The 26191-nt window shown below is 34.9% G+C and overlaps 3 protein-coding genes across 4 annotated transcripts; 2 read left to right on the forward strand and 1 right to left on the reverse strand.

Annotated features, from left to right (window-relative positions):
- Positions 1–777: 777 nt before the first annotated feature.
- LOC132188618 (uncharacterized) lies at positions 778–2986 on the forward strand. The gene is made up of 2 exons (XM_059603132.1): positions 778–2674; positions 2826–2986. The coding sequence occupies exons 1-2, from the start codon at positions 778–780 to the stop codon at positions 2984–2986; spliced, it is 2058 nt and encodes a 685-aa protein (XP_059459115.1).
- Positions 2987–4300: 1314 nt separating this feature from the next.
- On the forward strand, positions 4301–4979 carry LOC132186141 (uncharacterized). Its single transcript, XM_059599968.1, has 3 exons — positions 4301–4310; positions 4505–4811; positions 4914–4979. Exons 2-3 carry the CDS (start codon positions 4510–4512, stop codon positions 4930–4932), a joined length of 321 nt encoding a protein of 106 aa, XP_059455951.1. The 5' UTR covers positions 4301–4310; positions 4505–4509; the 3' UTR covers positions 4933–4979.
- Positions 4980–5230: 251 nt separating this feature from the next.
- Positions 5231–12723, reverse strand: LOC132186833 (mitochondrial adenine nucleotide transporter ADNT1-like). 2 transcript variants are annotated; one of them, XM_059600927.1, is made up of 8 exons: positions 12352–12723; positions 11194–11242; positions 10931–11094; positions 10390–10427; positions 9129–9238; positions 8741–8854; positions 7661–8008; positions 5231–5643 (listed from the first exon to the last, which is right to left on the reverse strand). In XM_059600927.1, exons 1-8 carry the CDS (start codon positions 12504–12506, stop codon positions 5560–5562), a joined length of 1062 nt encoding a protein of 353 aa, XP_059456910.1. In that variant the 5' UTR covers positions 12507–12723; the 3' UTR covers positions 5231–5559. The 2 variants fall into 2 exon arrangements, with proteins under 2 accessions (XP_059456910.1, XP_059456909.1); XM_059600926.1 differs by having other exon boundaries at positions 9129–9241.
- Positions 12724–26191: the final 13468 nt, after the last annotated feature.

The raw sequence follows: 26191 nt of genomic DNA on the forward strand, positions 1-26191 counted from the left end.
GACTTCATATTGACATATGACATGTTATGTCAATCTAAGTGGCAGATGTGTTGTCAATCATTTAGACGGTAAACTAAAATAAAATTTGATTTTTGCACACAAGTAAAATCTAAGAAACTAATAGTGGAAATTGAAACTTCAAGAACTAAATTGAAATTACGAAAAAACTTGGGATTAATTTTAATTTATTTTTTTCTAATTTTTATTATGTCGTGTATTAAAAATTGAAATCCGTGATGAACTCCACCCACTTTCCCAATTTCTTTCGTGACTAAAGACCAAACGCGTAGTCAGTTGCAAGGACATACGCTGTCAAAATTTAGTTAAAACGGTTAACTGATCCTTTACTATATTCTAAACCAGAACACCGAAACTCGCGGGAACAGTAATTCTACAACACAGCACCATCCACCGCAACAACAGTTAACCATACTTTCAAACAAACAAACAATTAACACAATTTTCCGGGGAATTTAATTTAATTATTATAATTTTCATAATAGAGGTCAAATATTCCGGGGAAAGAGAGATATACAAATTCCTTTTTTAATTACACTGAATTTGCTAAAAGTTCTGCTTGAATTGCGAGAATCTGGTGGGATTTTGTTTTCCTTGTACAACCTAGTTTTCGATTTTCGTAGGTAATTAAGAATACGGTGGGAATCATTTTCAAACTTCTTTTTTTTTTTTTTTTTTGGTTGGATTTATCTTTTGTGAATAACAATGGAATTTCATATGTTTTGAATATTTGACATCAGGGTAGTTTGATCAGGGGAGATGGAGCAATTTCGTCAGATTGGAGAGGTAGTAGGGAGCTTGAAGGCTCTAATGGTTTTCAGAGACAATATCCAAATCAACCCACGTCAGTGCTGTTTATTGCTTGATATCTTCAACTTCGCATACGAATCAATAGCAGAGGAGATGAGACATAGCCTGATATTTGAAGAAAAGCACGTGAAATGGAAAGTTCTTGAGCAGCCTTTGAGAGAACTCCACAAAATATTCAAAGAAGGAGAAGCCTATATCAGGCAGTGCCTGGAAACAAAGGATTGGTGGGCTAAAGCCATTACCCTTTATCAAAACACCGACTGCATTGACTTTCACATCTACAGCTTGCTTTCCTGCATTCCCATTGTCATTGAAGCAATCGAGAATGCGGGAGAGTTATCTGGGTGGGATCAGGATGATATGCAAAAGAAGAGACTCTTTAACATGAACAAATATAAAAAAGAACATAAAGATTTGAAACTTTTCCAGTGGAAATTCGGGAAGCAGTACCTCATCACCCAGGATTTTTGCAATCGATTTGACACTGTTTGGAAGGAAGATAGATGGATTCTTCTAAACAAGCTCCAGGAAAAGAAAACTTTGGGTTCCACAAAGCATGACAAGTGTCTCAGTGATCTTCTTTTGAAAAACATAGATGGGAAACTCTTTCCAACCTCAATCCTTGTCGGGTCTAAGGACTACCACGTGCGGCGGCGGATTGGGAGCGGCAGCCAGTACAAGGAGATCGTATGGTTGGGGGAGAGCTTTGTCATAAGACACTTTCATGGGGATATTGAATCCTTTGTTCCTGAGATTTCTAGACTGTTGTCTCTTTCCCACCCAAACATAATGCAGTTTCTTTGTGGGTTTACCGAGGAGGAAAAGAAAGAGTGTTTTTTGCTTATGGAACTCATGAACAAAGACCTCTCCAGCTACATGAAAGAGATTTCTGGCCCAAGGAAGAGGAATCCATTTTCTCTTCCTGTTGTAGTTGATCTTATGCTTCAAATTGCAAGAGGAATGGAATATCTGCACTCAAAGAAAATCTACCATGGAGATTTGAATCCTTCCAACATTCTTGTCAAAGCAAAAGGCATCTCAGCAGAAGGTAATATGCATGCAAAGGTTTCAGGGTTTGGGCTGTCCTCCATTAAACGTGTGAGCCAAAAAAGCTCTTCAAATCAAAATGGAACACTCCCATTCATCTGGCATGCCCCTGAAGTTCTGGAAGAGCAAGAACAGACAAGAAGTAGTACAGCCAATTCCAAGCACACAGAAAAGTCAGACGTGTACAGTTTTGGAATGGTTTGCTTTGAACTCTTGACTGGGAAAGTTCCTTTTGAGGATAGCCATCTTCAAGGAGACAAGATGAGCAGGAACATTAGAGCAGGGGAGAGGCCTCTTTTTCCATTCAATTCACCAAAATACTTGACCAATTTGACAAAGAGATGTTGGCATACTGACCCAAATCAACGGCTGAGCTTCCCATCCATCTGTAGGATTCTTCGCTATATCAAACGGTTCCTTGCATTGAATCCTGACTATAACAGCCAGCCAGACCCACCATTGCCGTTGGTCGATTACTGTGAGATAGAGGCGGCGCTCTTGAGGAAGCTCCCTTTCATGGGAAGTTCTGATCCACCGCCTTTATCACAAATCCCATTTCAGATGTTTGCTTATAGAACTGAGGAGAAGGAGAGAACAAGTGCAAGCCTAAAAGATAATTCAGAATCAGGAAGTGATGGAGGAGCTTCAGCTTATGGGGATGAAAATTTGCCCATGATGGATGATCCAATCTTCTCACCCGCAAACGAAAGCAAGTCATTAGCTTCTTCACCCGACACTGCGAACAAGAAAACCTCATTGTTAAAGAAAACTCCTGATGTAAAAGCAAACAGACAAGCAGGTACTGTGCATGCATCATTATTTTCTCCAGAATAATTTAGAAAATCAGTTAATTATTGCCAACATTTCATATCCATCTTCCCTTTCTGGAGAATCTGAGATATTTATTTGTTAACATTATTATCCATTTTCCTGTTAATTTGGTTTCACAGGAACAGCAAAAGGAGGAAGATCCATAAGACCTCCACAGCTGACGGCTTGTGGGCGAAGTGTAAGAATGAGTTCAGAAAGCCAGCCAATGGTGAGTCCAAGAATAAGTCCAAGAATGCGGAGAACATCTTCTGGGCATGACTCAGAATCCGAATTCTCCTAGACTTCTTCCATGTTACCAAATCATTTGCCTCAACAAAAGCTTCACTCTTTAATTTCAGACATGTGGATCATTGCTAGATCAGAAATATGTACAAAGACAACAGAGTTGGATGGGCAGAAAAGACTCATGCAGCTGATTCAAGCAATTGGCATTTTTGATTAGATTATAAAGATAGCTTTAAAAAGAGGTAGGAATACCTTGCTTTGACTGCTCAGGAAAAAAATATATATGTATATTACTTCTTGCATCAGTATTATTATTTGTTTGAGAAAATTAAGCACAACTTAATGTATAAAGGGGTTTTTTTTTTTTAATGAATAAATCATTCCATTAAGCTTTGATGAACAAAACACAGCACTACAGCTACTCAAGTTTAGAATTCTCGTCCTCAAGAGGTAGCTCAATCGGCTGGGATCACGCCTAATGAAGCGGAGGTCACAAGTTCGAATCTCTCTCCTCCCCTCTTGTGCAGACATGTCAAAAAAAAAAAAAAAAGTTCAGAATTCCCTAAATAAAATGACGCTCCCCAAAGGGAACAACAACCAACATCAAAATAAACAAATACAGCAGAACTACAAACTCATTTGCCTAAAACTGAATTAGGGAATTTACCCCGTACGGAACAAAGAGCCTTATTCAAATCAAAATTTTTAGGCCCATTTTAGATGATACTCTAGTCTTCACATCCCATGAAATTATCTTCAAGAAATATATATATATATTTTATTTATCTCATTTTACAAATTAATCATTAAATTTGTGGACTTACGTGAATCTCACACAAATTTAATGATTAATTTATGAAATTTGTAGGATGAAATGAAAAAAATATTTACGTAAATTATTTATCTTCCCAAATATGGGCCTACGCATCGGCCTAAACTCCTACATATAAGGAACAATTTATGATCATCCATTTATACAAAGAAAAAAAATGCGGGAGAAATAAAAAAATGCAGGGTCGTTTGTCTACTTCCATAAATAACAAACAATCTAACTAAATTAACGGTAATTACTCACGGCTAGTTTCTCGTCTCCTACAATATTACCCGCAATTTATTGGCAACTAACGCTCTCTACATTGCAACAGAGGTTTCTCAACCTTCATGGGCTCCGCCCATTTTGAGCCAATGTTTACTTCTTTTTTCTTTTCTTTTTTTCCCCTTTGGGGGATAAATGGGACACAAACGAATAAGTAATACCGGTTTACATAACTGTGAGAAAGGAAATATTCAAGACAAAAAAAAATCGTTTATGGAATAACATTTACGCGTGCAGAGGTCATAAATTCAGCCACTTGCTTTGGTTTTTCAGTTTTCGCCAGGTTAGTTTCTGTTATCTTTCATGTCCTGATTCGTATGATTCAAGATTTTCTTTTCAGCATCTTTTCTCAGCAACCAAACAGATTCCCATGGAGAACTGCATCGTCTTTTACCAAACAGTATTGTAACGATTTCATGCATTTTTCACGTTTTCTCATTATCGTCACATATTCATAATTCCGGTTGTTGCTGATAGCAAAAATGGCACAGCCTGCGAAGGAAACACATGAAGAAATTGAGATGGTGCAGGAAGAGAAAGTAAATGATGATTGGAACGCGTCTTTTCTGCCTGCGCTGAACCTCCTTATCGTGTTTCTTTCATCAATCTCTTCATCGGAGGAAGAAGGCTTACATTACGTGGAGATCGGAAGGAAAAGTGCAGAAGACGATGAAGCTAAAGCTTGCATATCAGGATTACAAAGCAAAAGGAGCAAAATAAATGGAGTCAAGCTCATGCGGCGAACACCAAGGAATAGGATGCAGACAACTATACGTGATTCCAGGTACAATTTTTTACGTCTTTTACGAAGATTATATAAACAACGAAAGCTGCATTTTTCTTGTTATTTAATATCAAGATTTTGATAATGCCTTCCTCTTACCAGGCATGGCAGAAGAATGTAAAAGAAAATGCATACCAAGAATCAAGAGAAGATCGCCAAGACAGAGAGAAATGTAATTCAATATATTGCATTTTTCTTATTAATATCTTGATAATTTTTTCTATTCATATCGTGTTCTCATAATTGACTATTAAGTTCTTTTGTTTTTCATTTTTCTTGTTAAATTGCCTTTTTTAAGTTAACAACATTATTCATCAGCATTATTCATTTCCATCTCTCCATGCTTGAAAAGTTAGCATCTATATTCATGAATCATCTCCATCTCTAATTAAACAACTGATTTACTGGGAGAGAGGGAGTTCAGGAACACATATCACAGCAAATATACTCAGAAAAAGCTTTCTTAGCTCTGCTAGAAAGGCATGCAAATGCGTTATTGCATTGTCGAAACATTTATTGACACAGAATATCAATGAGAAGCTGAAAGCTACAGCATGTTCATAAGGAAACATTGATAGGAAAACCGAAAACAAGGGAAAACAATATATAAACACAGGCTCAAACGTGCTTCTAACTCATTCTTGGAGAAACCAGAAGGAATAAATTATCCCTAGTTTACCTCTCTCTACCCCCCTTGCCTACAAAAATAGCACAATTGTTCAATAATTATCACGAAGTTCCCCACACTTCAGTCAGAGATTTTGATCTCAACTCCCATAATGTCCTTCAACGTCTCGTACGTCACAAATGCAATTGCTATAGATGGAACTACCTGAACAAGATAGACAGCACATCAAACAATGCCCTAATGCGGAGAAAGATATGTTCATTAAGCTTAATAAGTGAATATCAATTTGATAAACCAACTAAAAGATTTGAATCTTTATCAGCAACATTTAAATAACTTGATTTGAAAGGCAAAAAGTTTATGGCACATCTGAGGAGACAGCAAAAAGGGAAATTGGAAGAAATCCAAGCCTCAAGGTGAAACCAAATTTTAGAGAAATTGGGTAATTGTCCCATAAGGGTCTGGGTTTTACACCTATGACAAATAAGGATCCAAGTTTTTAATTTCAACAATAAGGGGCTGAGATTTTGCCCTATAACAAATAAGTTCAATCTGTAAAATTTTTGTAACAAAGAATCTGCCACTGTCATTTTGTCCACATCAGATCAATAAAATATGCCACATGTATCAAGATCCATATCACCATATCATATATAAGCAATTATGGCAACAAAAACAAAAAAGAAGGGAATAGATATCTACCCTCCACCCCTGCAAAGGGAGCCGGTGGAGACCAACTGTTGGGATCAATTAGGGTTTTCAAAGCATGGTTGAATGATGGACACATGGGAAAGGTAGGTGACGCGGGTCCTGGTTATAAAAAGCTGCATCACTCATGTAGTGAGCTACGCCCCCAACATTTAATTTCTCTTTTGACGCCCACATACCCTTGCCACGCGTCCATCACTCAACCGTGATTTGAAAACCCTAATTGATCCCAGCTGTTGATCTTTCCTTTACAATATCAGTTTAGATCAGTTGAAGGAAAGATCAACGGCTGGGATCAATTAGGGTTTTCAAAACATGGCTGAATGATGGACGTGTGGAAAAGATAGGTGGCATCAAAGAGAAATGAACTGCTGGGGGCGTGGCTCATTGCATGAGTGACGCATGCCATGTGGACAGGCACATTTAAATTGACCTAAACGAATTTTGAAGAGTTGGGCCCCGTTCACTACCAGTTACTGTTGGTCAACACACAACTTTTAGGCCATTTAAATTCAATTTTTTGATTAATCAAAGCCCATTGTTGTGGGATGTTTAAATTCAGAAGTCAGGTCCAGTTTGTAAGGGGATTTGTTCTGAAGTCTATTTAAAGAGTCCGAGAGGCTGAGAATGACATGGAAAACCTTCTTTGCTTGGTGCTATCGTATTGGAGGCCTGGCTACCTCAAATTAACATATCAGATTTTAATCCTTATTCTAATAAAATTCTCACTTACCTATCGTTCTGATATCCATACTATTATACTATTACAGTTTGAGGCACAACGACTGACCTCAACATTAAAACGCCTTTCACTTTGAACTCTAAACATTAATCATAAAGTTTTACACAACTACTCTACGAGTACTAGGACCCAAATTCGAGGCTACAAAGAATAAATGCCTCCATAAAAGGTATATATCCTGGCACTTCAGGGCCCACATCTAGATGCACATTATGTTGGGCATCCCATGGGCCACAATCTGTAAGACTAGAAGGTTTTGTCCCCAAGAAGTAGCTCAATCGGCTAGGACCACACTTTATAAAGTGGAGGTCACTAGTTCGAATCCCTATTCCCCACTCTTGTGCGAACATGTCAAAAAAAAAAAAAAAATTTGAGGAATTTCCGGAGCACCCAAACTCTAAATCTCTAAAACCCTATCAAACAGTTCAAAACCTCTAAAACAACCCATTATTTTTATGCATAACCCATACACGATGGATACTTGGCTTGCCAGCCAAATAAAAGTTCACGACGACACAGAAATTTCTAGGAGGATTTAGAGTCTCTCTTTTCCCTCCCTTCTGGCAAGTGGATTTTTAGTCCTGAATCTCGATATTTCTCCATTTTTGTAGTGCCACAATCATTCAGTGTCAGGAATAGTGACCAATTAGCCAGGTGAGTTAACATTTCGATTTGGTGATCCAGAGTTCTACTTGAAAGTGTCAAACCAGTTTGACCTAAGGTTATTCCAAAATTTCTTAAAACATAGATCGCAGGTAATAGGAGACTGACCTTCACAGAATTGGGGATCAAACCCTTGTACAATGCCCCAAAGCCCTCATGCCGAACAGTTTTCCTGAATACGTCAATCATACCGGTATATTCGAGTTGGACCTTGCTCCTCCCATCACCAGTGACAACAGAGGCAGCATTATTCCATCCCAACATCTGCATTCGTCGACGTATAACATCAAGAGGATAAGCAACAGTTTGTCCAACAGTTCCAGCAGCAGCCCCACATGCAAGCTTTGTTGGCACACTCAACTCAGAGTCATCACTAACTAGTCCATACGGTTTAGTTTTAATCAACCAAGCCTTTAAAGATTCATACACACCAAAGTTGAGACCCGCATAAGGAATCTGCAAACATAACCGCATATCGTGTTTAGAGAAAGTATCTTCCCAAGGTTACACAAAAATCTGGAAATATAAATTAAAAGCACTAAAAAGAATATGATTAGTTAGTATTAAGCACAAGCAGCGAAGGGAACAAGAATATGTATCCAATATTTGAATTTCCTCTCCCTTCATTAAATTTCATCTTCCCCGGTCACCTCTCAACAGCCGAAGAAAATCTAGACCAGAGTGAGTTTTGACAATTATCCCATAAATAACAACTCAATACAAAAATCCATACCCCCCAAAAGAAAAAAAACAAAAAACAAAAAACAAAAAACAAAAACAAAAGAATAGGAAAACAGTTGGGGGAACTGTTGATAACTTTGAGATTTAGAAGATACGAGGCCCTATTAGAAAGCTAAAATAGTAATCAATCAAGATAACCAAACTCAAGGTATACTTGTTCATGTTAAGGCCAAAAGTTTCTTCAGCCAATATTTTTCTTTTGAAGAAAATATAATACAATCATTGGTAGAGGCAAAAATCTCCACAAGTATAATGTTTACACAATTGTCAAGTCAACCAGGACTGTAGCCAAGTAGTAGATGAAGATATTATTAAACCGGCAGACATTTTGGTTTTTCTTTTTGCTGGTTCTATCCTCAAGGATCAAGAACAAGTATATGCAGTCATCCTGGTTGTAGTTATCTGGTCCAAAGTAACAGCCCAAAATATGAACGAAAAAATACTTACAACTCCAATAACAGAAGGAACCCAGCCCTTGTACAAAGCCCGTGGGCCTTCTTCCCGCAACACAGTTGATAGAGCATGTAAAATTCCTCTGTACCGGTAAGGAGACTTATCTGTCTGCAAATATAAGACCCATGAAAAATTTGATACTTAAATGCTAATTACCTATGCATGATACCATAATCCCTACTAATCACCAAAAGAAGGGTACCTTAAATGAAATGAATTTCCATTTATCTTGATAAATAAACTAACAAAAAATTTCCTCTAAAGAACTAAACCACAGCTGTAAATCTCTTTTTGCCGCTTAGTATAGATATTGATGATCCTAGCAGCTTCCATCTTAGAGATAGACAAAAATAAAATGGATTGGGGTTAGAAGACCAAGTACCTGTACAGTTAGCCTGCCTCGTACCATGTCCATTGGGTAAGTTGCAGACATGCCCATTATTCCAGCAAATGCCCCAGCCCCAAGACGCAAAAGAGGAGTGAGCTCAGCATCTTCTGCAGGAATAACAAGAAAGTGCATTAGATAACTCATATGTCCTCCATCAAGTGCCATCTATCCATTTCTGAATCCTAGGACACACAAAATGAAGTTCATCTGAGTTAGTTTACAATCATGCCTTACTAATGAAGTTCATGTGTAAGCTGTAAGGATAAATTCATCAGTTCCAATTTCTAATATTAGAAGCATATGGAAAGCAAGCTGTCTCAATACATTTAGTAAAGGTGGACACATAAAAGACTCATGACAGTATAAAAAGGAAACACGAGTTCTATTACCATCTATTTGAGATAAAAACATTGACATGACCTAATTTAACCTAATTAAAATGTGGCAAAAAATAACCCAAATGTTGTGTAGTAGCAATGCACATCACATGGTAACTTAACCAATTAGGCAACATGAAAATTGCTAAAATTGCACAGGTAAATTGAAAGCAGCAACACTAGACGACAAAGCATGAACAACCATGTCAACGTAAATGATACCAGAAAAGACTCATAAAACTAGTTTAGCAATTAGAAAATTTTAATTACAGCAAAGCAGCAGCAGAGGTTCCAGAGCACTTTGCAAGTGAAAGATGAAAAACCAAAAGAGCCAAAAAAAAAACCAAACAATATAAGCAGAGGAAAAAAAAAGAGAGAACAACCGGTTTCATTCTTCATTTATCCTGGCATAATTATTATTATTATTATTTGATAAAATTTATCCTGGCGTAATTTACACATAATATGTCTAAAGTATAATTCACAGCTAAGCCATAACAAAGTACGCAGTTTTAGAAGCCCTTGCAGGCAACAGCTCTGAAGCACTTCTCACATTTAGTAAGCCAATGCATTATAAAATTTAAAATGATGCTAAACGGGATTTCTTTTATGCCTTAATTTTCTTTATTGATTTATTACATGACCATGAAGAAGTGAAGAGGACCCATCTCATAGTTCTTTTACCAGGCACTCGGCCACCCGACAAAAAGAAAGGGGAGACAAATCATTATGTTAAAACAAAGTCTCCCAATGTGTCTAGTTTAGGGATAAACAATTAATAACCCATCAGGTTGACAAAAATGATGGCAAAGATGGACATACCATTGCCAGTTTTTTTTTTTTTGATAAGTAAAAAAATATTGTATTAGTGGACATACCATTGCCAGTTTGCTGCTGATATAGATGCAAGATTCTCCTGTCAGATAATAATAAGGCAAAAATATTAATCAATTGTCTCCACTAATACAACAAAGTATACATAACTAAAATAGTTACGTACAGTAGATAGGTGGAAGCATGACTCTCTCTTCTTTCCCAGACATACATTAATGAGAAAAGGTTTAAACATGCTCATGATTATATTACTCTGACTCATCATTAAAACTGAAATGGTAGTATAGTTCATCTCATGTTATCATTATTTCAAATAGTTTGATGTGATTTGGCATAGCGAATATAACCAGCAACTTATGACAGCTACATGTTCACAATCAACAGCACCATCAACCAAACTCAACAGACCATGCTTCCTAACAAATTCAGTTTGGCTAAAGAATCTATGTTTCACCCATTTTGCCAACAATACAAAATAAAATTTTAAAAACTGGGCCCCAAACCAAAAGCCAATAACACAATCAAAATCATAAACTACATACCAAGGTAATCAATTCAACATAGAGTTTGTGCAGAAAACTTTACTTTGAAGCGTGCTCATAGCTGAAGAACTTGATCGCAGAGTTTGGTACAATACGTGCACAGTTAGTACCATTTCCTTTGAACATTCCACGAAAACCCTCAGTTCTCCATATGTATTTCAAGCCTTGCATTGTTCCATTGTATTTTATGTTATGGGGATTCTGGACCTGTATATTGCCAGAGCTAATTAACGCATCATTGATTTGATATTTATCAGTGTGTCTGTGCATTTGTAAACAAGCTTGAATAACTGAATATAAACCAACCTGTAGCAATATTTTCAACCTTTCCAAAGGAGCAACGGCTGTGCGTGACCTGCATAGACATGAAAACTTTTCGGTCTGTAAAATAAAAAAGGCAGTACCACGGATACAGGAATTGGAAAGGAATGCATAGCATGTTCTTGTAGTTACCAATCAGAAATGCCAATAAGAACAATATAAACTAGTACTAGAAATTTACACTGCAGCAAATTAAAACTTAGTGATGCTATAGTCTGCCAAGGCAGCTCAATTTTATAAAAGTTGAATAATTAATCCTCCGCCCTGTAGGAAACACAGTTTTCGGGTCACTTCCTATGGAAAAGTTAGAAAGCAACCAAATTTACAGAGTGGGTAACAAAATCCTTAACAAAATTTTCCCTTCACTGTTTATTTGGTATAAAAGATTCATATTCTAAAAAGTCAAACATGTAGATTGCATCATTTCAGTACACTATATAAATTTTCCAAGCCATCATGTATACAATTGATGAAAACAACTACTTAACACATGCTTAACTCTAGCAATAAACACATTCACAACACAAAAATTTCAAGTCTTCAAGCAAACAGTCAATTACTTCGTAAAGACAAGAAAAATGACAACCACATAGCAACAAAGCAGAGACTAGTAGACCTTATTTCATATGCTTTATATAAATTATAGGATAGTTGTATGAGCCTAACAGGCTCCTTTCTCTCTGAGGTCCAATATGACAACAACAACTAAGATTCAATCCTCGTTTATTTCTTCTCCCACATTCTCAGTAACCAATCAAAATCTTAGATTCAGTTAATTCTCCTACTTCATTCTAGTTCCTATCATACGAGGCTTCTAATGGGAGGAAAAAAAAAAGTCTCTTTTCTTTTCCTTTTTTCTCTTGCAACAACCAGACATTAAAGGTTCAATTTTTAAATTTTGATCACACACCCTCTCACAGCAACCAAAATGTCCAAAAACAAAGAAAACAAGGAAAAGTGCCAGGGAAACTTTACCAGGGATTACTATTTCCATAGTCAAATGAGTACATAAATGAGTATCTAATGAATAAATAAATAAATACGTAACTTTGATTTTTTCAGTAAACAAACAGACCACAAAAGAAATTCCATTTTTAAAAAAGATATCATATGAAAGAAAAGGCAAAGGAAAATACAACTCACACTGCTCCGGCAACTCCACCCGCGAACAGAGACTTGCAAATACTGAAAGCGTAGCTCTGAGCCCTCACGCCCTCTCTCGCCAGCTTCGCCTCTTCCGCCAGATTCACGATCGTCGACACCGCCGATTCGCTCGTCTTCACGTCCTCCGAAGCCATTGCGAGGAGAAGGACAAACAAAAAAAAACCCTTGGAAAAATAAAGAGCGAAAGAAAAAGAAGTCCTCGTCGGGAACCCTACGTCGTCTTCGCGCTCGATCTCAAAGTTTCGCGACGATCAATCGGTTGGGATCTCCAGCGATTATATCAAAAGGCAAGCCTTTCGCATTTCTCCGTGCAGTCGCAGAGTGTGGTAGCGACGGCTCTGAGAGCAGAAAGTGAGGGCTTCACTATGCAATTGCTATTATGTTACGGCGTTTGTTTATTGGGTGAGCATGCGCCACGCGCTCTCTGTGTTTGGTGAGTCACGTTGGGGTTTGGTTTTGTTTGGTTTTGTTCTTTTTTTTTTTTTTTTTTAGCAAAAATGGTAGGCTTATCTGGATGTGACCATAGTAGTACCTATTTGTTGAGAGCCGCATAAGAGAGGCGTAGATAATAAGTCATTGAACCACCATCCTTGATGGTTTGGTTTTGTTCGATCAATGAGATATTGGTCCTAGCAAATGAGACTATTCTATAAATTTTGTTTTTTTTGTACTTTTGATGGTTTTTTTTTTTTTGTATTTAATGAAATAATAATAATAATAATAGATGATAAAATATGGATAATTCCTAAAGTTTAGTGATTAATATTTGATACGATATGATAACAAGGGATTTTATCTACAAAACTTGTTGGTATATCTTTGGGTATCTTCAAATTTTTTTTTTAAAAAAAAAAAATTATCTTTAAAATTTTCTTGTCATTTTTTTTTTAAAGGAATTTTCTTGTCTTTTACAACCAAAGAAGAGACAATAGAAGATTGCATTTATAATATTTATAAAGAGTAAATAAAATAAAATAAAACAAAAGAAGCATCAATTTCATATTCACCACTCTAGCCAAGTTTTAGAAAGTGTGAATTTGGTTTATATTTGATTTGACCGAAAAAGCTATGACCTTTTGTATTTTATTTTTTTAATCCTTATTTATGAATGTTCCATCCCTCCTAACAATCATTGGCCCTTTTACTATCATCTTACTCGAATATTTTGGCTACGTAAATTGGCTGATTACAAGATTACTTGAAATATTTGGCACTGAATTACAAAAAATATAAAACAATGAAAAATAAATAAAATGAATACTTATAAATGGAAAGGTGTCAGACGCATGTCAATTGACATGGACACCGTCGATCAAACGCTTAAAATATTTCGAACAGGAGGCACCTAATCGTACCGTGTGTTTCCGTGTCCCAGGTCTATAACGGAAACCTAAATCATTTGACGGCGTTTCGCGGTTCATTTTTCATATTGGGTTTGTTTGCCAACCAAAAAATGTTCATTACTATTATCTTAAATTCAACTCTTGGGAACTCACCAACAGCGACAGGTACCTCAATTGGGTAATGTGAAACAAAGCTCACTAGGTACGATCATGTCCAAAAAAAAAAAAAAAAAAAAAAAACTCAACTCTTAACAATTTTACTTTTTATATTACATTAATAAGTTATTATTATTATTTTAATAAAAAAAATCATTACGAAATAAAAAAATTTTACTTTTTCATATCAAACACTTTTTTTTTTTCTTCACGTTAATCAAATCTTGCTATAGATCTATGCCACTAAACAAACAAAGTCCAATGCCAAACAATCCCATTGGTTCAACGGACCATTCGGTTTCTTTTCCTCCGTAAGTGATGGCGTGACTCTCTTCAATTATCGTATGTTTAGAAATTGTTCAAGCTGCCACGTGGTTTTGCTAAAATTTCTGCCAATTGTTCAAATTGTAACATTTTTCCAATTGGCTTAAAATAAACTTTATAACAAAAAAAAATAATAATAATAACTCTTTAATCCTTTCCTCCAATTATCTCGCCCCAAATAGGAGGTTCAGATGATTGCATTGAATCAAAAGAAAGTAAGGATGCATCCTCCGCCAATGCTCCAATCAAGTCTCTGAGCTTATCCTCATCTCCCTTTTTACTCGGATTCGCGATTTAGATCTTTCACAATAGAATTCTTATATGTAGTTTCTTTCTATTAGTTTAAAGAAAATGTCAATAAAATCATAAAATGTCACCTCTAACAGACTCCATCAATCTCTCTTTGACATTAGGATCACTACAATGCAAGCGATTCAACAAATTATTATAATCCTAAAAAGCGTCACACTCTTTCTCCTATCTCCTCTCATATCTCACGTCTCACGTCTCACGTCTCACGTCTCTCTCTCACTCACCTCTCTTTCTCTCTCTCACACCTCACCAAATGAACAGCAAAAGTACTCAATCATCTCTGCAACAAGGATGGAGCCAGGAAGTTTTATGGGAGGGAATCAAAGCAATTTTTTTTTTTTTTAATCATTGGTACTTAAATACAATGAGGAATTGAGCTTAGAATGTGTCATACTCTCCAATTAAATGTTTAAATTCTAACAAACAATATTCTCAATATTTAATAACCATAATATCCAAATTACAAGACCACTTAGATTAGAAATTGAGCTTAGAGTACTAACCTCAAAAAGTGCGACCTGCATTGAGTTATTTTGCACCTCATTGATTAACATGATATTCTCATAAGTGACATACAATCCAAGATCAAACTCCAATAAACTTTATGCATTTTTTCTTTTAAAATAGTCAAGTATTGTATTTAATTTTCTCATCATCTACAAATAAATTTACATGATCATTTTGAGTCTTTAGAAAATAAAGAAAAAATATGTGTAGGTTAACAATGAACAAACTCACATGAATAATATAATCATCACATAGACTCTAAGTTAAACATTACACTTTAACCCTATAATTATTATTCTCTTCCTATTCCATTGATCTAGCAACTTACCCCAAATTTATAATACTCATATTCACATACAATAATCAATATGACTATAATATAACATATTAGCACTTAAACCTCATGGGCATCAATTTCCATTGAACTGATGAAAGTTTAGAGTTAATTAACGCTTTAAATGTAATTAACACATCCAATTAGCAATCCTAGTGTTCACATATCAAAAGCCATAATTTAATTCATACTATACAAATTAGGGTTTATGTCCATACTATAAACAATAGAGAAATTAAAGCTTTAAACCCATTAATCCAACAACCCAGATCTTAAATCATGCATAGAAATTAACTACACACAAAAGCCCTAGTTAATTTTAGGAATTTAGCTTCTTACTAAAATTTCCCCAAATTCGGACCTAATCATTATGATTTCAAACTTGAAATTCAATGGGTAGAACAAAAACTCAAAGATAAACTAGAGATTTCTCAATGGTATTAGTTATAAAAACCCATCAAAATAAAACCCATAAAAAATTCTCATACGGCCATACCAAATCAAGAACCAGAAATCTTTACAAAGAAAAGATCCAAGATTTACATACATACATAAAAGAAAATAACAACAACAAAAAACACAGAAATTTCCAAGTAGCAACAGAAATTTCCAAGTTTCTAAGCCGACATCCAATCTATGAAGGAAAAAATAAAAAATAAAAAATCAACTTTTCAGATTCTTAACCAAATTTTCAAGTCAAACAATAGAAAAATTAACCAAAAGAAAACTCCAAGATTAATCTAAGAAGTAAGAATCAACCGGTGGAGGAGAGTTGGGGAGACCGGGACCTATCAATTTATTTTGGGGGGACCAATATAATATTTTTTTTTTCACACCTTAAAATATCTCTTTTGAGGAAGTGGGGGGGGGACCATGGCCCCAGCCAGTTCCCCCCTCCCTTCGTCTCTGCCTACAAGGGCTTTCCTCGTGCAATGTAGCAGGGATGGAATTAAAAAGTTTGATTGGGGACCCAGGTATACGAAGAGAAGGGAAAGTAGGGGAGAGGGGGAGTGGCCAAAAAAAATTTTGGGCAAGGGAGGGGCCAATTGGCTTTATATATATATTTTACTACCTATTTATTTATTTATTTTTTTCTGAGGAATTGGGGGTCAAAATTTGTTTTGGGCACGGGCCAATAGGCTTTAAATAATTTTTTTTTTTTACTACCCAAAATATTTTTTCTCAGGAATTTGGAGTGGGGGGAGTGGGGGTGAGGCAATGGCCTACTCAGGTCCCCTAATTCCGTCACTGAGTGGTAGCACTCTGACTCGGCACTGCCGGCACTCGATGAGATTCAATGGTATTCGATGGCACTGAAATTTGCTGAAGATGATGGTTCGTGGGACTGGGGACATCCACCCACTAACTGGCATTCAAAAATAATTTGGTTCCAGTGAGTTATGCAACAAGATTCCGGTGAACTTATTCTTTTGGAGGCCAAGGTCTGTGAGACCCAAAAAAACTAAAAAAGGAAAGAAGCTTCATCAGATGGAAAGGTAGAGTGAAGAAGTCAGGGGGAGATATGTGGTTTGATAGCGAGAAGACGGAGATGAGAGAGATGGAAAGAAAAGAAAAATGTTTTTAGAATAAAGAAAAAATATTATTTTAATTATACGAGAAAAGGTTAAGAGAATTTATTGTGGTGTATATTTAAATAGAAAAGCAAAAAATAATTTTATACAGAAAAAATCAATTGAAAGCTGCTGAGAATATTCTAAGGATTAGGTCATTTGCATCAACAATTCAGAAAAGCCATTTCAATTCATATTTGAAAATTATTATTAAAATGTAGAGATCTACCTCATGCTTTATACATCATAAAACACTTTATTTCTCATTTCAAAAAAAAAAAAAAAAACATTTTATTTCTTTAATGATCCGACAAGACAAGGTATAGAATAATTAGCGTTACTAATTATTATTATAAAAATAGTCTATGTCGTTCTCAATCATTAGTTGGCTCCCGCCTGAAACTTTCGAAATTTTTTTTTTTTTTAAGAAATTTATGTCATTTTTCTATTACCTAATATTACTTGGGGTCCCCTTTGAACTTGTTTCAAAAAATAGTAATCAACCAAGATATTGCCTTTTCAATTGTCCCAACCACAAAAAATGCTACTCGTTTATTTATTTAAAGATTTAACTCCTAAAAGAAAAAAAAAAGATTTAACTAAAGAAATAACATTGGATTAATGAGTTTTGTGTAAACTTGTTAGCACTTAGCAGACCATAATTAATTGACACGAGCAATCTAGATTGGGAGATGGTCATTGTGTTAAACTAAACAAAAACATAAAACATATCATTAGTTTATCTGTTCATTTCTTTGGTCTTTTACGGGATATTACCAGAAGAGGTTCTTAATGGGCTAGGTTATGTGATGTTCATATTCTCACAGGCCTAATTTTTTCTTTTAACCAAAACGGGCCAGAAAATAAACTGGGTTAATGACATTATTTTTTGGGCCAGAAATAAATGCTTATATGTAAACATGTCTGTCAAACAATCAATTGGACCGCAGCTCTCATGCCAAGTTAGACTTAAGAGTCATTGTTGTCCACCAAAGCCCGTGATTCGAAACATATATATATATATATATATATATATATATATATATAACCATCTTGATAACACTTCTTTTACAGCCCCCAATCATAAGCAAAAACATAAAAAGTATACAAAAATAAGTTTGACCAAAATACACTAGATTTTAGAGAGATAAAATCCCTAAAGGGTTAACCTTTTATCTCTAGGTTTTAGTTTTAAATCAAAAAAACAAGTTTTGAGGCATTAGAAACAGGTTTTGGGCATTATAAACAGGCTTTTAGGCATTATAAATAGGTTTTGAGGCATTAGAAACAGGTTTTGGGGCATTAAAAACGGGTTTTGAGACGGGTCACGGCCGGTGGGATTTGAAGCGTTTACCGCCGGCCAGACCCGCGTGGGTCTTGTTGTACCCACATCGTGGGTCTGGCCTAGGTTTTGCTGGCTACGAGTTTTTTTTTCTCTGATTTGGTTTGATTGTTTTCACTTTTATTTTTTATATTTTTCTTAAATTGATGATGTGTCACATAGTAATTGGAGGCTGCAAAATAGGTGTTATCAGGATGGATATGATAGTATGGGTTCTCATATATATATATATATATATATATATATGCTACTCATCATTAACAAGTGTCAATCTCTAGCATTATTATTCGGGGGGGCCATATTCTCCCAAAAATTTTAAAAAAGGTTTTTAAATTTTTTTTAAAAAAATTTGAATTTTACTTTTAAATTTGTTATTTTTGCACCCCAAACTCCAAATGTTAGTGCCCCCTGATTATTGTCTATTGTCTATGTGACACATTTACATATACTTATTTTTTTTAAAAAAAAAAGAAAAGCGAAGACAAAAAGCAAAGGAACAAAGAGAATGTTAAGAGATGAACACTTTAGTAGTATTTCTTGCTCTATATATATGGGGGAAAAAAAAGTCAATAAAACAAAAAACACTTTCCTTAATAGGATTCAAGGCAGAGCCTTTCCATGGTGCGAAAGGGGATCCAAGTAAAAAAGCTACTAGCAGCTCGGCTTGTAGTGGCAAATAAAACCATGGACAATACATAATGAAAGTCTCCTTCAGGAACTAAGTGGCAAATAAAACCATGGACATTTTTGTTTCTTTTGCAAAAAAGCAAAAATTTGGTATAAAATGTGTTGCCAAACGAGCCTTTATTTGTTTAGATGTGGACCTTATAGACAATACTTTTTAATTTTTACTCATTGGAAAGTACTTGTCAAAACACAAACTGAAAATACTTTTCAAAAATTTCTTTTAACAATAAAATAATTCAATAGTAAATATAACGGGGCCATGAATGAAGACAATGAACTATGAAGTAACAATGATAAGTAATCTTGGTAAAAAAAAAAAAGGCTAAAAACAAACGGAATATTGTCATTTGACAAACAAAATAAAAGTGTTTTTGGATACTTTAATTAGAAAGCATTAGTTCATTTACCCTATGGTAATTAAGTGATTAGAAGTGTTGAAATGATGCTTATCACTCAATTATCTTTAATTACCGTCACCAGCAGATTAACCTCCTATATATAATCACAGCAAATATTTTGTTTTTCAGACGTAGGACCCCACAGGGGGGCAAAAACACGTACTCATGGTCTTGGGGTACTAGTCCTTCAAAATTTTAAAAATAACTTAAAATTCTATTTTTTTATTTTTTTTTTTGTAGGATCGATGGACCTTCAAAAGTAATTTTTTTACCCCTAAAAAAAAAAAAGAAATTAACTTAAATAGGTTAATAGTAAATATCTTGGTACAATGCATGAAGACGATGAACTATGAAGCAACAATGACGTGGATTCCTTGTAAAAAAGGCTGAAAACAAACGGGAATCTTGACAGACAAAAGTTGTTTGGATTACATTAGAAGGCATTAATCTGTCATAAAAAAGAATTACAGATCCTAATGGACGATTTTGGTTCATTAATTTACCCTGTGCTTATTAAGGTGTTGAAATGAGATGCATCTGACTCAATGATTACTGGTCATTATTAGAATAATTAACCACCTAATTAAGCATAATCGCACACGTGGAAAAACATAAGCTTTGGCCAAAAAGACAAATATCGCACACTTTTTTCTTTAGGTTTAATGCATGCATGCTTGTGTTTATAGTAAAAGTCCAGTCATTAATTATGAGCAAAACAAATAGCACAAAGTGCAATTAACTAAAGTTATTTAATTGACAGATCAAGATTTTGTGCTAATTAAGAATAATCAACCTTACCATTACATTGCTAATTTGACTCTTTTCTGGCACTTTAAAAAGGTCTAGAAGAACTTTAGAGCCGATAATGTGATCATAATCCGACACTATAATCTGCATATTTTGGACCTTTTATATATGCCACGATTCCGATAAAAATATGTTCACTACCAATCAACTCATTGCATAGTTTTTAACTCAAATAGATTAGTAGTGCTAATTATAGCATCCCATCACGACCAACCCAATTTTTGGACTAATTCCTTGTCTTTGAGAAGTGAATTTTGGACCACCATCTCTCTTTCTGTACCTCTAGCTTGCTTATATGAGAAGCAATCAGGACATTAAGGACTCAAGCCGACTTACACTAATTAGAAATAAGGGTTTTCATTATGGGAGAAACCCATGTCCGTCCTAATGTTGGCTAAATTCTTTGGAGATTAACTTGAAACCATTAAACGAGAGAGAATCATATATATATATACACACACCATTTTTCTCATAAGCCTAAACTGATATGAAGAGATAAATTTAATTAGTTAATCAATATTATATCATTCTCCCTCACTTGTGGGCTTAAATTCATTTTTAATAAGTGAGGCTCAACACATAAAATATTTAATTTAAATGGGGGTAAATTGACGGAGTCAAGATTTGATCTCTAGACTTTTAGTTCTAATACCATGCTAAATTACAATTTTTTTCAAAAGCTTAAGCTGATAGAAAGACGTAAATTTAATCATTTAATCAATACTTTAACATATATAATATTTGATATACACTAATCCATCGTTAATTATTAGCAAAAATAACACAAATCCATTCACCAGACTTGCAAGTTGATCCAGACAATATCAGATTCATCTTATTTTACAAAATAAAGAAAATTCCCCTTTAAGAAATCACCCTAAAATCAAAGGTCCCATCGCAATTCGTTGTCGATGCTCCAAATACAGTCATGATTCAATAATATAAGGTGGATGAACTCATGGAATTAAACTACCTTGTTTTGTCTATGAAAAGAAGGTGCCGAAATCTTTTTCTTTTTTTCTTTTTGACATGCACCCTCGAAGCCACCTCGGGTAACTTCTCAAACAAGTTAAATAGGACAAGATTGTTTGACTTGGTTGGGATTTTTTTCTTGGGTTGTTGGATTAATTCTGTACGTGAAGAACGACTTACATCAATGGTGCACCAACACCTTTCTGTTTTCCTCTTGATTACTAAAAGTTCAAAAGGACAGTATTAATTATTTAATAGTTTAACATCTTTTTTTAATGAATGAAGTTTAATTTATAAAAAATAGTTAATGTAATCATTTAATTAAGATTTGGCGTAGTATGCAAGAAAAGTAAAATAGTAGTTTCAAGTTTCAGCACAATCACACTCCTGGATGGGAAGGTGGGGGTTGGAAAGATGGATAATATTAGACTTATCCCTCTAATTTGGAAGTTATGTGACAAATTAGGGCATTAAATCATCCCAGGGCCATGTTGCTTTCATGGGTGTGATGAAAGATTAAAAACTCTTTCCCTTGAACAACTACTGAATTATCACAAAGAAAGAAATAGAGGTGATGTTTGGCAAAGTGCAAACAACAACATTACACAGCAATGTTCATAGTTAAAAAAAATTAAAACAAGAAAATAATGATTGATATATGAAAGTGAAAAAGTGGTATTGAAAAGTATAAAAATTTTGTTTTGTAGTGATTTTTTTATTTGAATAGTAATAAAAAGTAAATGATGTGATATAAAAGTGAGAATGTTTTGATGTTGGACAAAATCCAAAAATTTTAAAAATAAAATATTTTTGAGTTTGGCCATTGGGGGTGGCCGAACCACCCCCTAGAAGCCACCCTCAACCGGTCCTTGGGGGTCGGCCACCCCCATACCTGAGTGGCCAGCCACCCCTTATGGCAAAAATGGGGTGGCTGACTATCCCATATATTTTTATTATTTTGTTTTATATTTTTTAAAAAATATTTAAATAATACTTTATTATTTTTTAATTAGTGAGACACGTGGTAGTTTTTAAACCATTGAATAAGATTCAAGCCAAAACTTAAAAAAAAAATTGATGGACAATCCTACAACTATTTCTTAGAACCTTGATTGGTATGTGAGAATGTGATATACTTTAATAAACAAGGCTGTGAGTCACATTGTTTTGAGTGCTAATTAATTAGATGCATTAATAAGTCGAGATTAGGGGGGCCAATTTCTATCTCGTCATTTGAGGCATCTATCTCTTTCAATATTTATATATCTGCTTTGTTTTCAAGCCCTCAATCAATGCAAAGACAAATGTTTCAGCCAAGAAGTACATATCCCCGAGTGATATAGGCTGTTGCGTCTTGGTTACGGGAGTTAGACATGGGTTTTCAGAATTCAGTGAACGGTGCAATGCATAGGGGGTTAGGTGGCTGCATAGGGGTTCTGGTTTCAAAGGCTTATCTTTTCCACGGTGGCCACATTTCTATAATTGAAAACAAAAAACAAAAAGAGGAGCTCTATCCTATTCATTTCAAATTCAATTCTCAACTTCTTATAATCTTATCTTTTATATTATATTAATCACTTATTTAAACAAAAAAATTACTACAAAAAAAAAAAAATTATACTAAACATTCTTAATTTTTTCTTCATACAATCAAATATTGCTACAATTTCATAAACAAACAAAGTCCAATATCAAACCGCCCCAATAACTACCAAGGCTAAATACCAATAATAGTTAAATTTAATTTATAGTCCCCAGTGAAGCTTTTGCATGGCTATCGGTTGATTTGATCGCTTAATGATAGCTCATAACAACATTGAAGGCCGTCTGCTAAACGATTTTGGTTTCAATACTATTTATCTTACTTTTTCAATATTCTCTTATTTTTTTATATCACATCAATCATTTTTTATTACTATTCAAATTAAAAAAATAACTACAAAACTTTTTTTTTTTTTTTCATCAATCAATTTTTGTTACATTATCGGACCAAAACCCTTTAACAAACACACCCGAGACTTTTTGCAACTCTTTTAATACAAGTTTTTTTTCAAAAAAAAAAACAATTTGAATTAAACTACATAAGTATTATAAAGTGAAATGCTATGAGAATCATATGCATATACTTTAATTTAACAGTGAAAATCATCATTAAATTGTGATTTTTAATACTACGTTAGAGAGTATGCATTTGATCGCATGAGAGTCGATTGGAGACCGAATAACAAAAATATTAAAAGAAATTAAGGACGGTCAAGCTATCTCTTAAGAGCATCTCTAAAAGAATAGTTAAATCTGACAATTATGGGTGTTTTCTCGTCTTCAGCATAATAGATAACTTAACTCTTTTTTCATATAGTGTGAACAATAAATTGGCTGATTAGTCTATTCATTATTCACACTATAAACTTTTATTATTATTTTTTCTCTCTTTTACTCTCTCTCTCTCTCTCTCTCTCCTCCTCCTCCTCTTTCTTTCACAATTCACACTCTCTTCCACACAAAATAATATTTAAAGAAAATAAATAGTAGAATAAAGAATTGCTAGAGTGTGTATACAAAAATGAGTAACTAAAGTAAAAATTTGTACTTTTTTGATAATGATTTTGCCTAATTTTGCTGGAGCTAGCCTGGAGACATTCTAAGGTTGTTGGGTTTCTTGAGAGAGTAGCCAGCCACTCTTCACCTTTTGAAAAGGTGGTTTGCGTGATTTGCTCACCCCCCATATCTCTATCATAATAGATGGTCACTCCCTAAAAAGTAGTTGGGATTGTTCGCTACACTCTCACTCTAGCTTAGAGGGATTGGTCACCATTAAAATTTTTCTCTTTTAGGTGATTGATTATTTTCTTTGGTGTGAAAGGGTGGTCGGCCCATGCTAACCACACATTTGGAATGACCAAACATCTTAAGGATCAACCACTTCTAAAACTTATTTTGATTTTTTTTTAGCATTTTTGAATGCTTATGTGACAATCCAAAACGTTCATTTTGGATGAATGAATTGAATAAAACGAATTGCCGGCCACTCAATCCAACATACTTTAACGGTACTTAAAACTTGAATTTGTTAAAATTATTCTAAATTATTTTACTATTATAATATATACCCGTCCCCCACTGACTGAAAATTTTAGAGTATCACCGACCTTTATTCGCATTCCGATAGATTTGCATTTAAGGTCCTTTAATTTATTTTATGGACACGAACATGCATGCATGCTTAACAGCTAATGGGTGACAAAAATGCACATCTTAACTGGTCATAAATCTGTCCTATATGTTTATTATACATTTTCTTACTCAATGTCGTTTGGTTATGTACCTAATTAATGTTGTTTTTTTAATTGCAGGTTGTCTCTTATTCTGGATAGGAAGGAACAAATCTACCACATTGAAAAAAAGGTGGGATGCTGCGGCAGAAAGGGCCAAGAGACTCCATTTTTATACTTGATTGTAAGCATAAAGAATGCATTATGAATATGCAACAACAACAACAAAGTCATTTTAATTGGTCATTTACATGTTTTTAGCAAATCCAACCACAAACTACGTCTTATTCTTCCCGTAGGCCACAGAAAGAAGAAAAAAATTGACAGAAATTCGAGAAATCCTAAGCCTTGTGAAACCCTAAGCCCCCCTCCAGAGTGCTGCCGCCTCAGGGGAGGAGGGATGCCCGTTGCCTGCATCCCTCCTCCCTTTCTTGCTTCTCGATTTTTGTATTATGTTTGTTTCTGTCTTTGGTGTTTTCTGTTATGTTGTGCTTGTGTTCTCTCTCGGTGGGTACTGCTTTTGGGGATTTTCACTCAAACTTTCCCCCTCCCTGTTTGTTTGTGTGTGCTGCCGATCTCCTCCATGCTCGCTTCGCTGCTCACCGCTCGCTGTCGGGTCTTTTCACGCGCCCTTCCCGCGTCAAGCTTTTTGTGCCACCTTCCGCGGCGGTTTCTGGCCAGCTCGTGATCGGCCTCCTCCAGCTGCCGTGACCCGCTTTGAGTGTTTTTCGCATTTATTTTTCTGTTTTGTTGTTTTTCTGTTTTGTATTTCCTTTGAGTTCCCCTGTACTTGGTTTTATTTGCTGTAATTTCTTTTCCTGCATTAGTTTTATTGTTCACTTTATTTTCCTGTATGGTTTTATTTATGTTTGTAATAAGGCTTTCTCCTCCTGCTTTGTTGCGCCCGGTTGCTGCTCGATATTATTGATCCAAACCTTTGGGTTGTGGATGTGAAATTTATCCTGGCTTTCGAGTCGAGAAGGATGAGTATCGGCTTGTGGGTTTTGCTCTCAAGGCCAAGGAATAAGTGCTACCTATGCATTAGATGGTGTATGTTTGATGCAGATCTGAGTTTTCAACCTGATATTTAGTCATAAGTTAGCGGATGCTGTGTTTTGGTTGATTTGGTCTGTTGTTGATGACTATATCTTTGGATTCGGCTACGGTTTATTTTAGAGTTTTTTGCTCTATTTGTAAGAGCTTTAGGCTCGTAACTTTTATCAATGAATGAGTATGATATGTTTAAAAAAAGAAAGAAAAAATCTACTTGGAAGGAAAAGAAGACGTACACATGACAAACGACAGTCTACGAGCAAACTTTCTGAAGAACAATTATGAAGTAGAAAAAGGAGGAGCAATTTATGACAAAGTAAATGAAATAGTACTATAGCCCACTGCCCACGTCCCAGACATTACTATACCCTTATATTCTACGACATAGGCAGTTAGGTAAAATGTTATTGACCTCAACCACACTGATCGCAGCCGAAATTTTTTTCAAAGTGGTGGGACATATTTTAAGGTGATAGTTTGACTTTTTAAATGAAAATTCTCAATTCTATTAAATGATGTTACGATGGACATGGGTTAAGCTATGCTCTGGTCAAATTTGAAAGAGTACTTTCTTACCATTTATGTTTCTATACGATTCTTATCTATTTTATTCAATTGAACTTAAAATTGTGAATATCGAGAGAGAAAAAAAAAAAAAAAAAAAAGAGTTGAGATTATGTTTAGATTGTTTGAAGAATATAATATATAACAACAATAAATCAAATTAAAATATATCTATAT

The sequence above is a fragment of the Corylus avellana genome, chromosome ca7, assembly GCF_901000735.1.
Source record: "Corylus avellana chromosome ca7, CavTom2PMs-1.0".
NCBI lineage: Eukaryota > Viridiplantae > Streptophyta > Magnoliopsida > Fagales > Betulaceae > Corylus > Corylus avellana.

What these genes read in the sequence shown, in the direction of transcription:
- LOC132186833 (XM_059600926.1), bottom strand. Translation starts at nt 12,506, where the DNA reads ATGGCTTCGGAGGACGTGAAGACGAGCGAATCGGCGGTGTCGACGATC. An exon ending in GGTTGAAAATATTGCTACAG is followed by an intron (nt 11,095 to 11,193) that starts GTTGGTTTATAT and finishes GGCAATATACAG; the next exon opens with GTCCAGAATCCCCATAACAT. An exon ending in GAGGCAGGCTAACTGTACAG is followed by an intron (nt 8,855 to 9,128) that starts GTACTTGGTCTT and finishes TTATATTTGCAG; the next exon opens with ACAGATAAGTCTCCTTACCG.
- LOC132188618 (XM_059603132.1), top strand. Translation starts at nt 778, where the DNA reads ATGGAGCAATTTCGTCAGATTGGAGAGGTAGTAGGGAGCTTGAAGGCT. An exon ending in AAAAGCAAACAGACAAGCAG is followed by an intron (nt 2,675 to 2,825) that starts GTACTGTGCATG and finishes TTGGTTTCACAG; the next exon opens with GAACAGCAAAAGGAGGAAGA.
- LOC132186141 (XM_059599968.1), top strand. Translation starts at nt 4,510, where the DNA reads ATGGCACAGCCTGCGAAGGAAACACATGAAGAAATTGAGATGGTGCAG.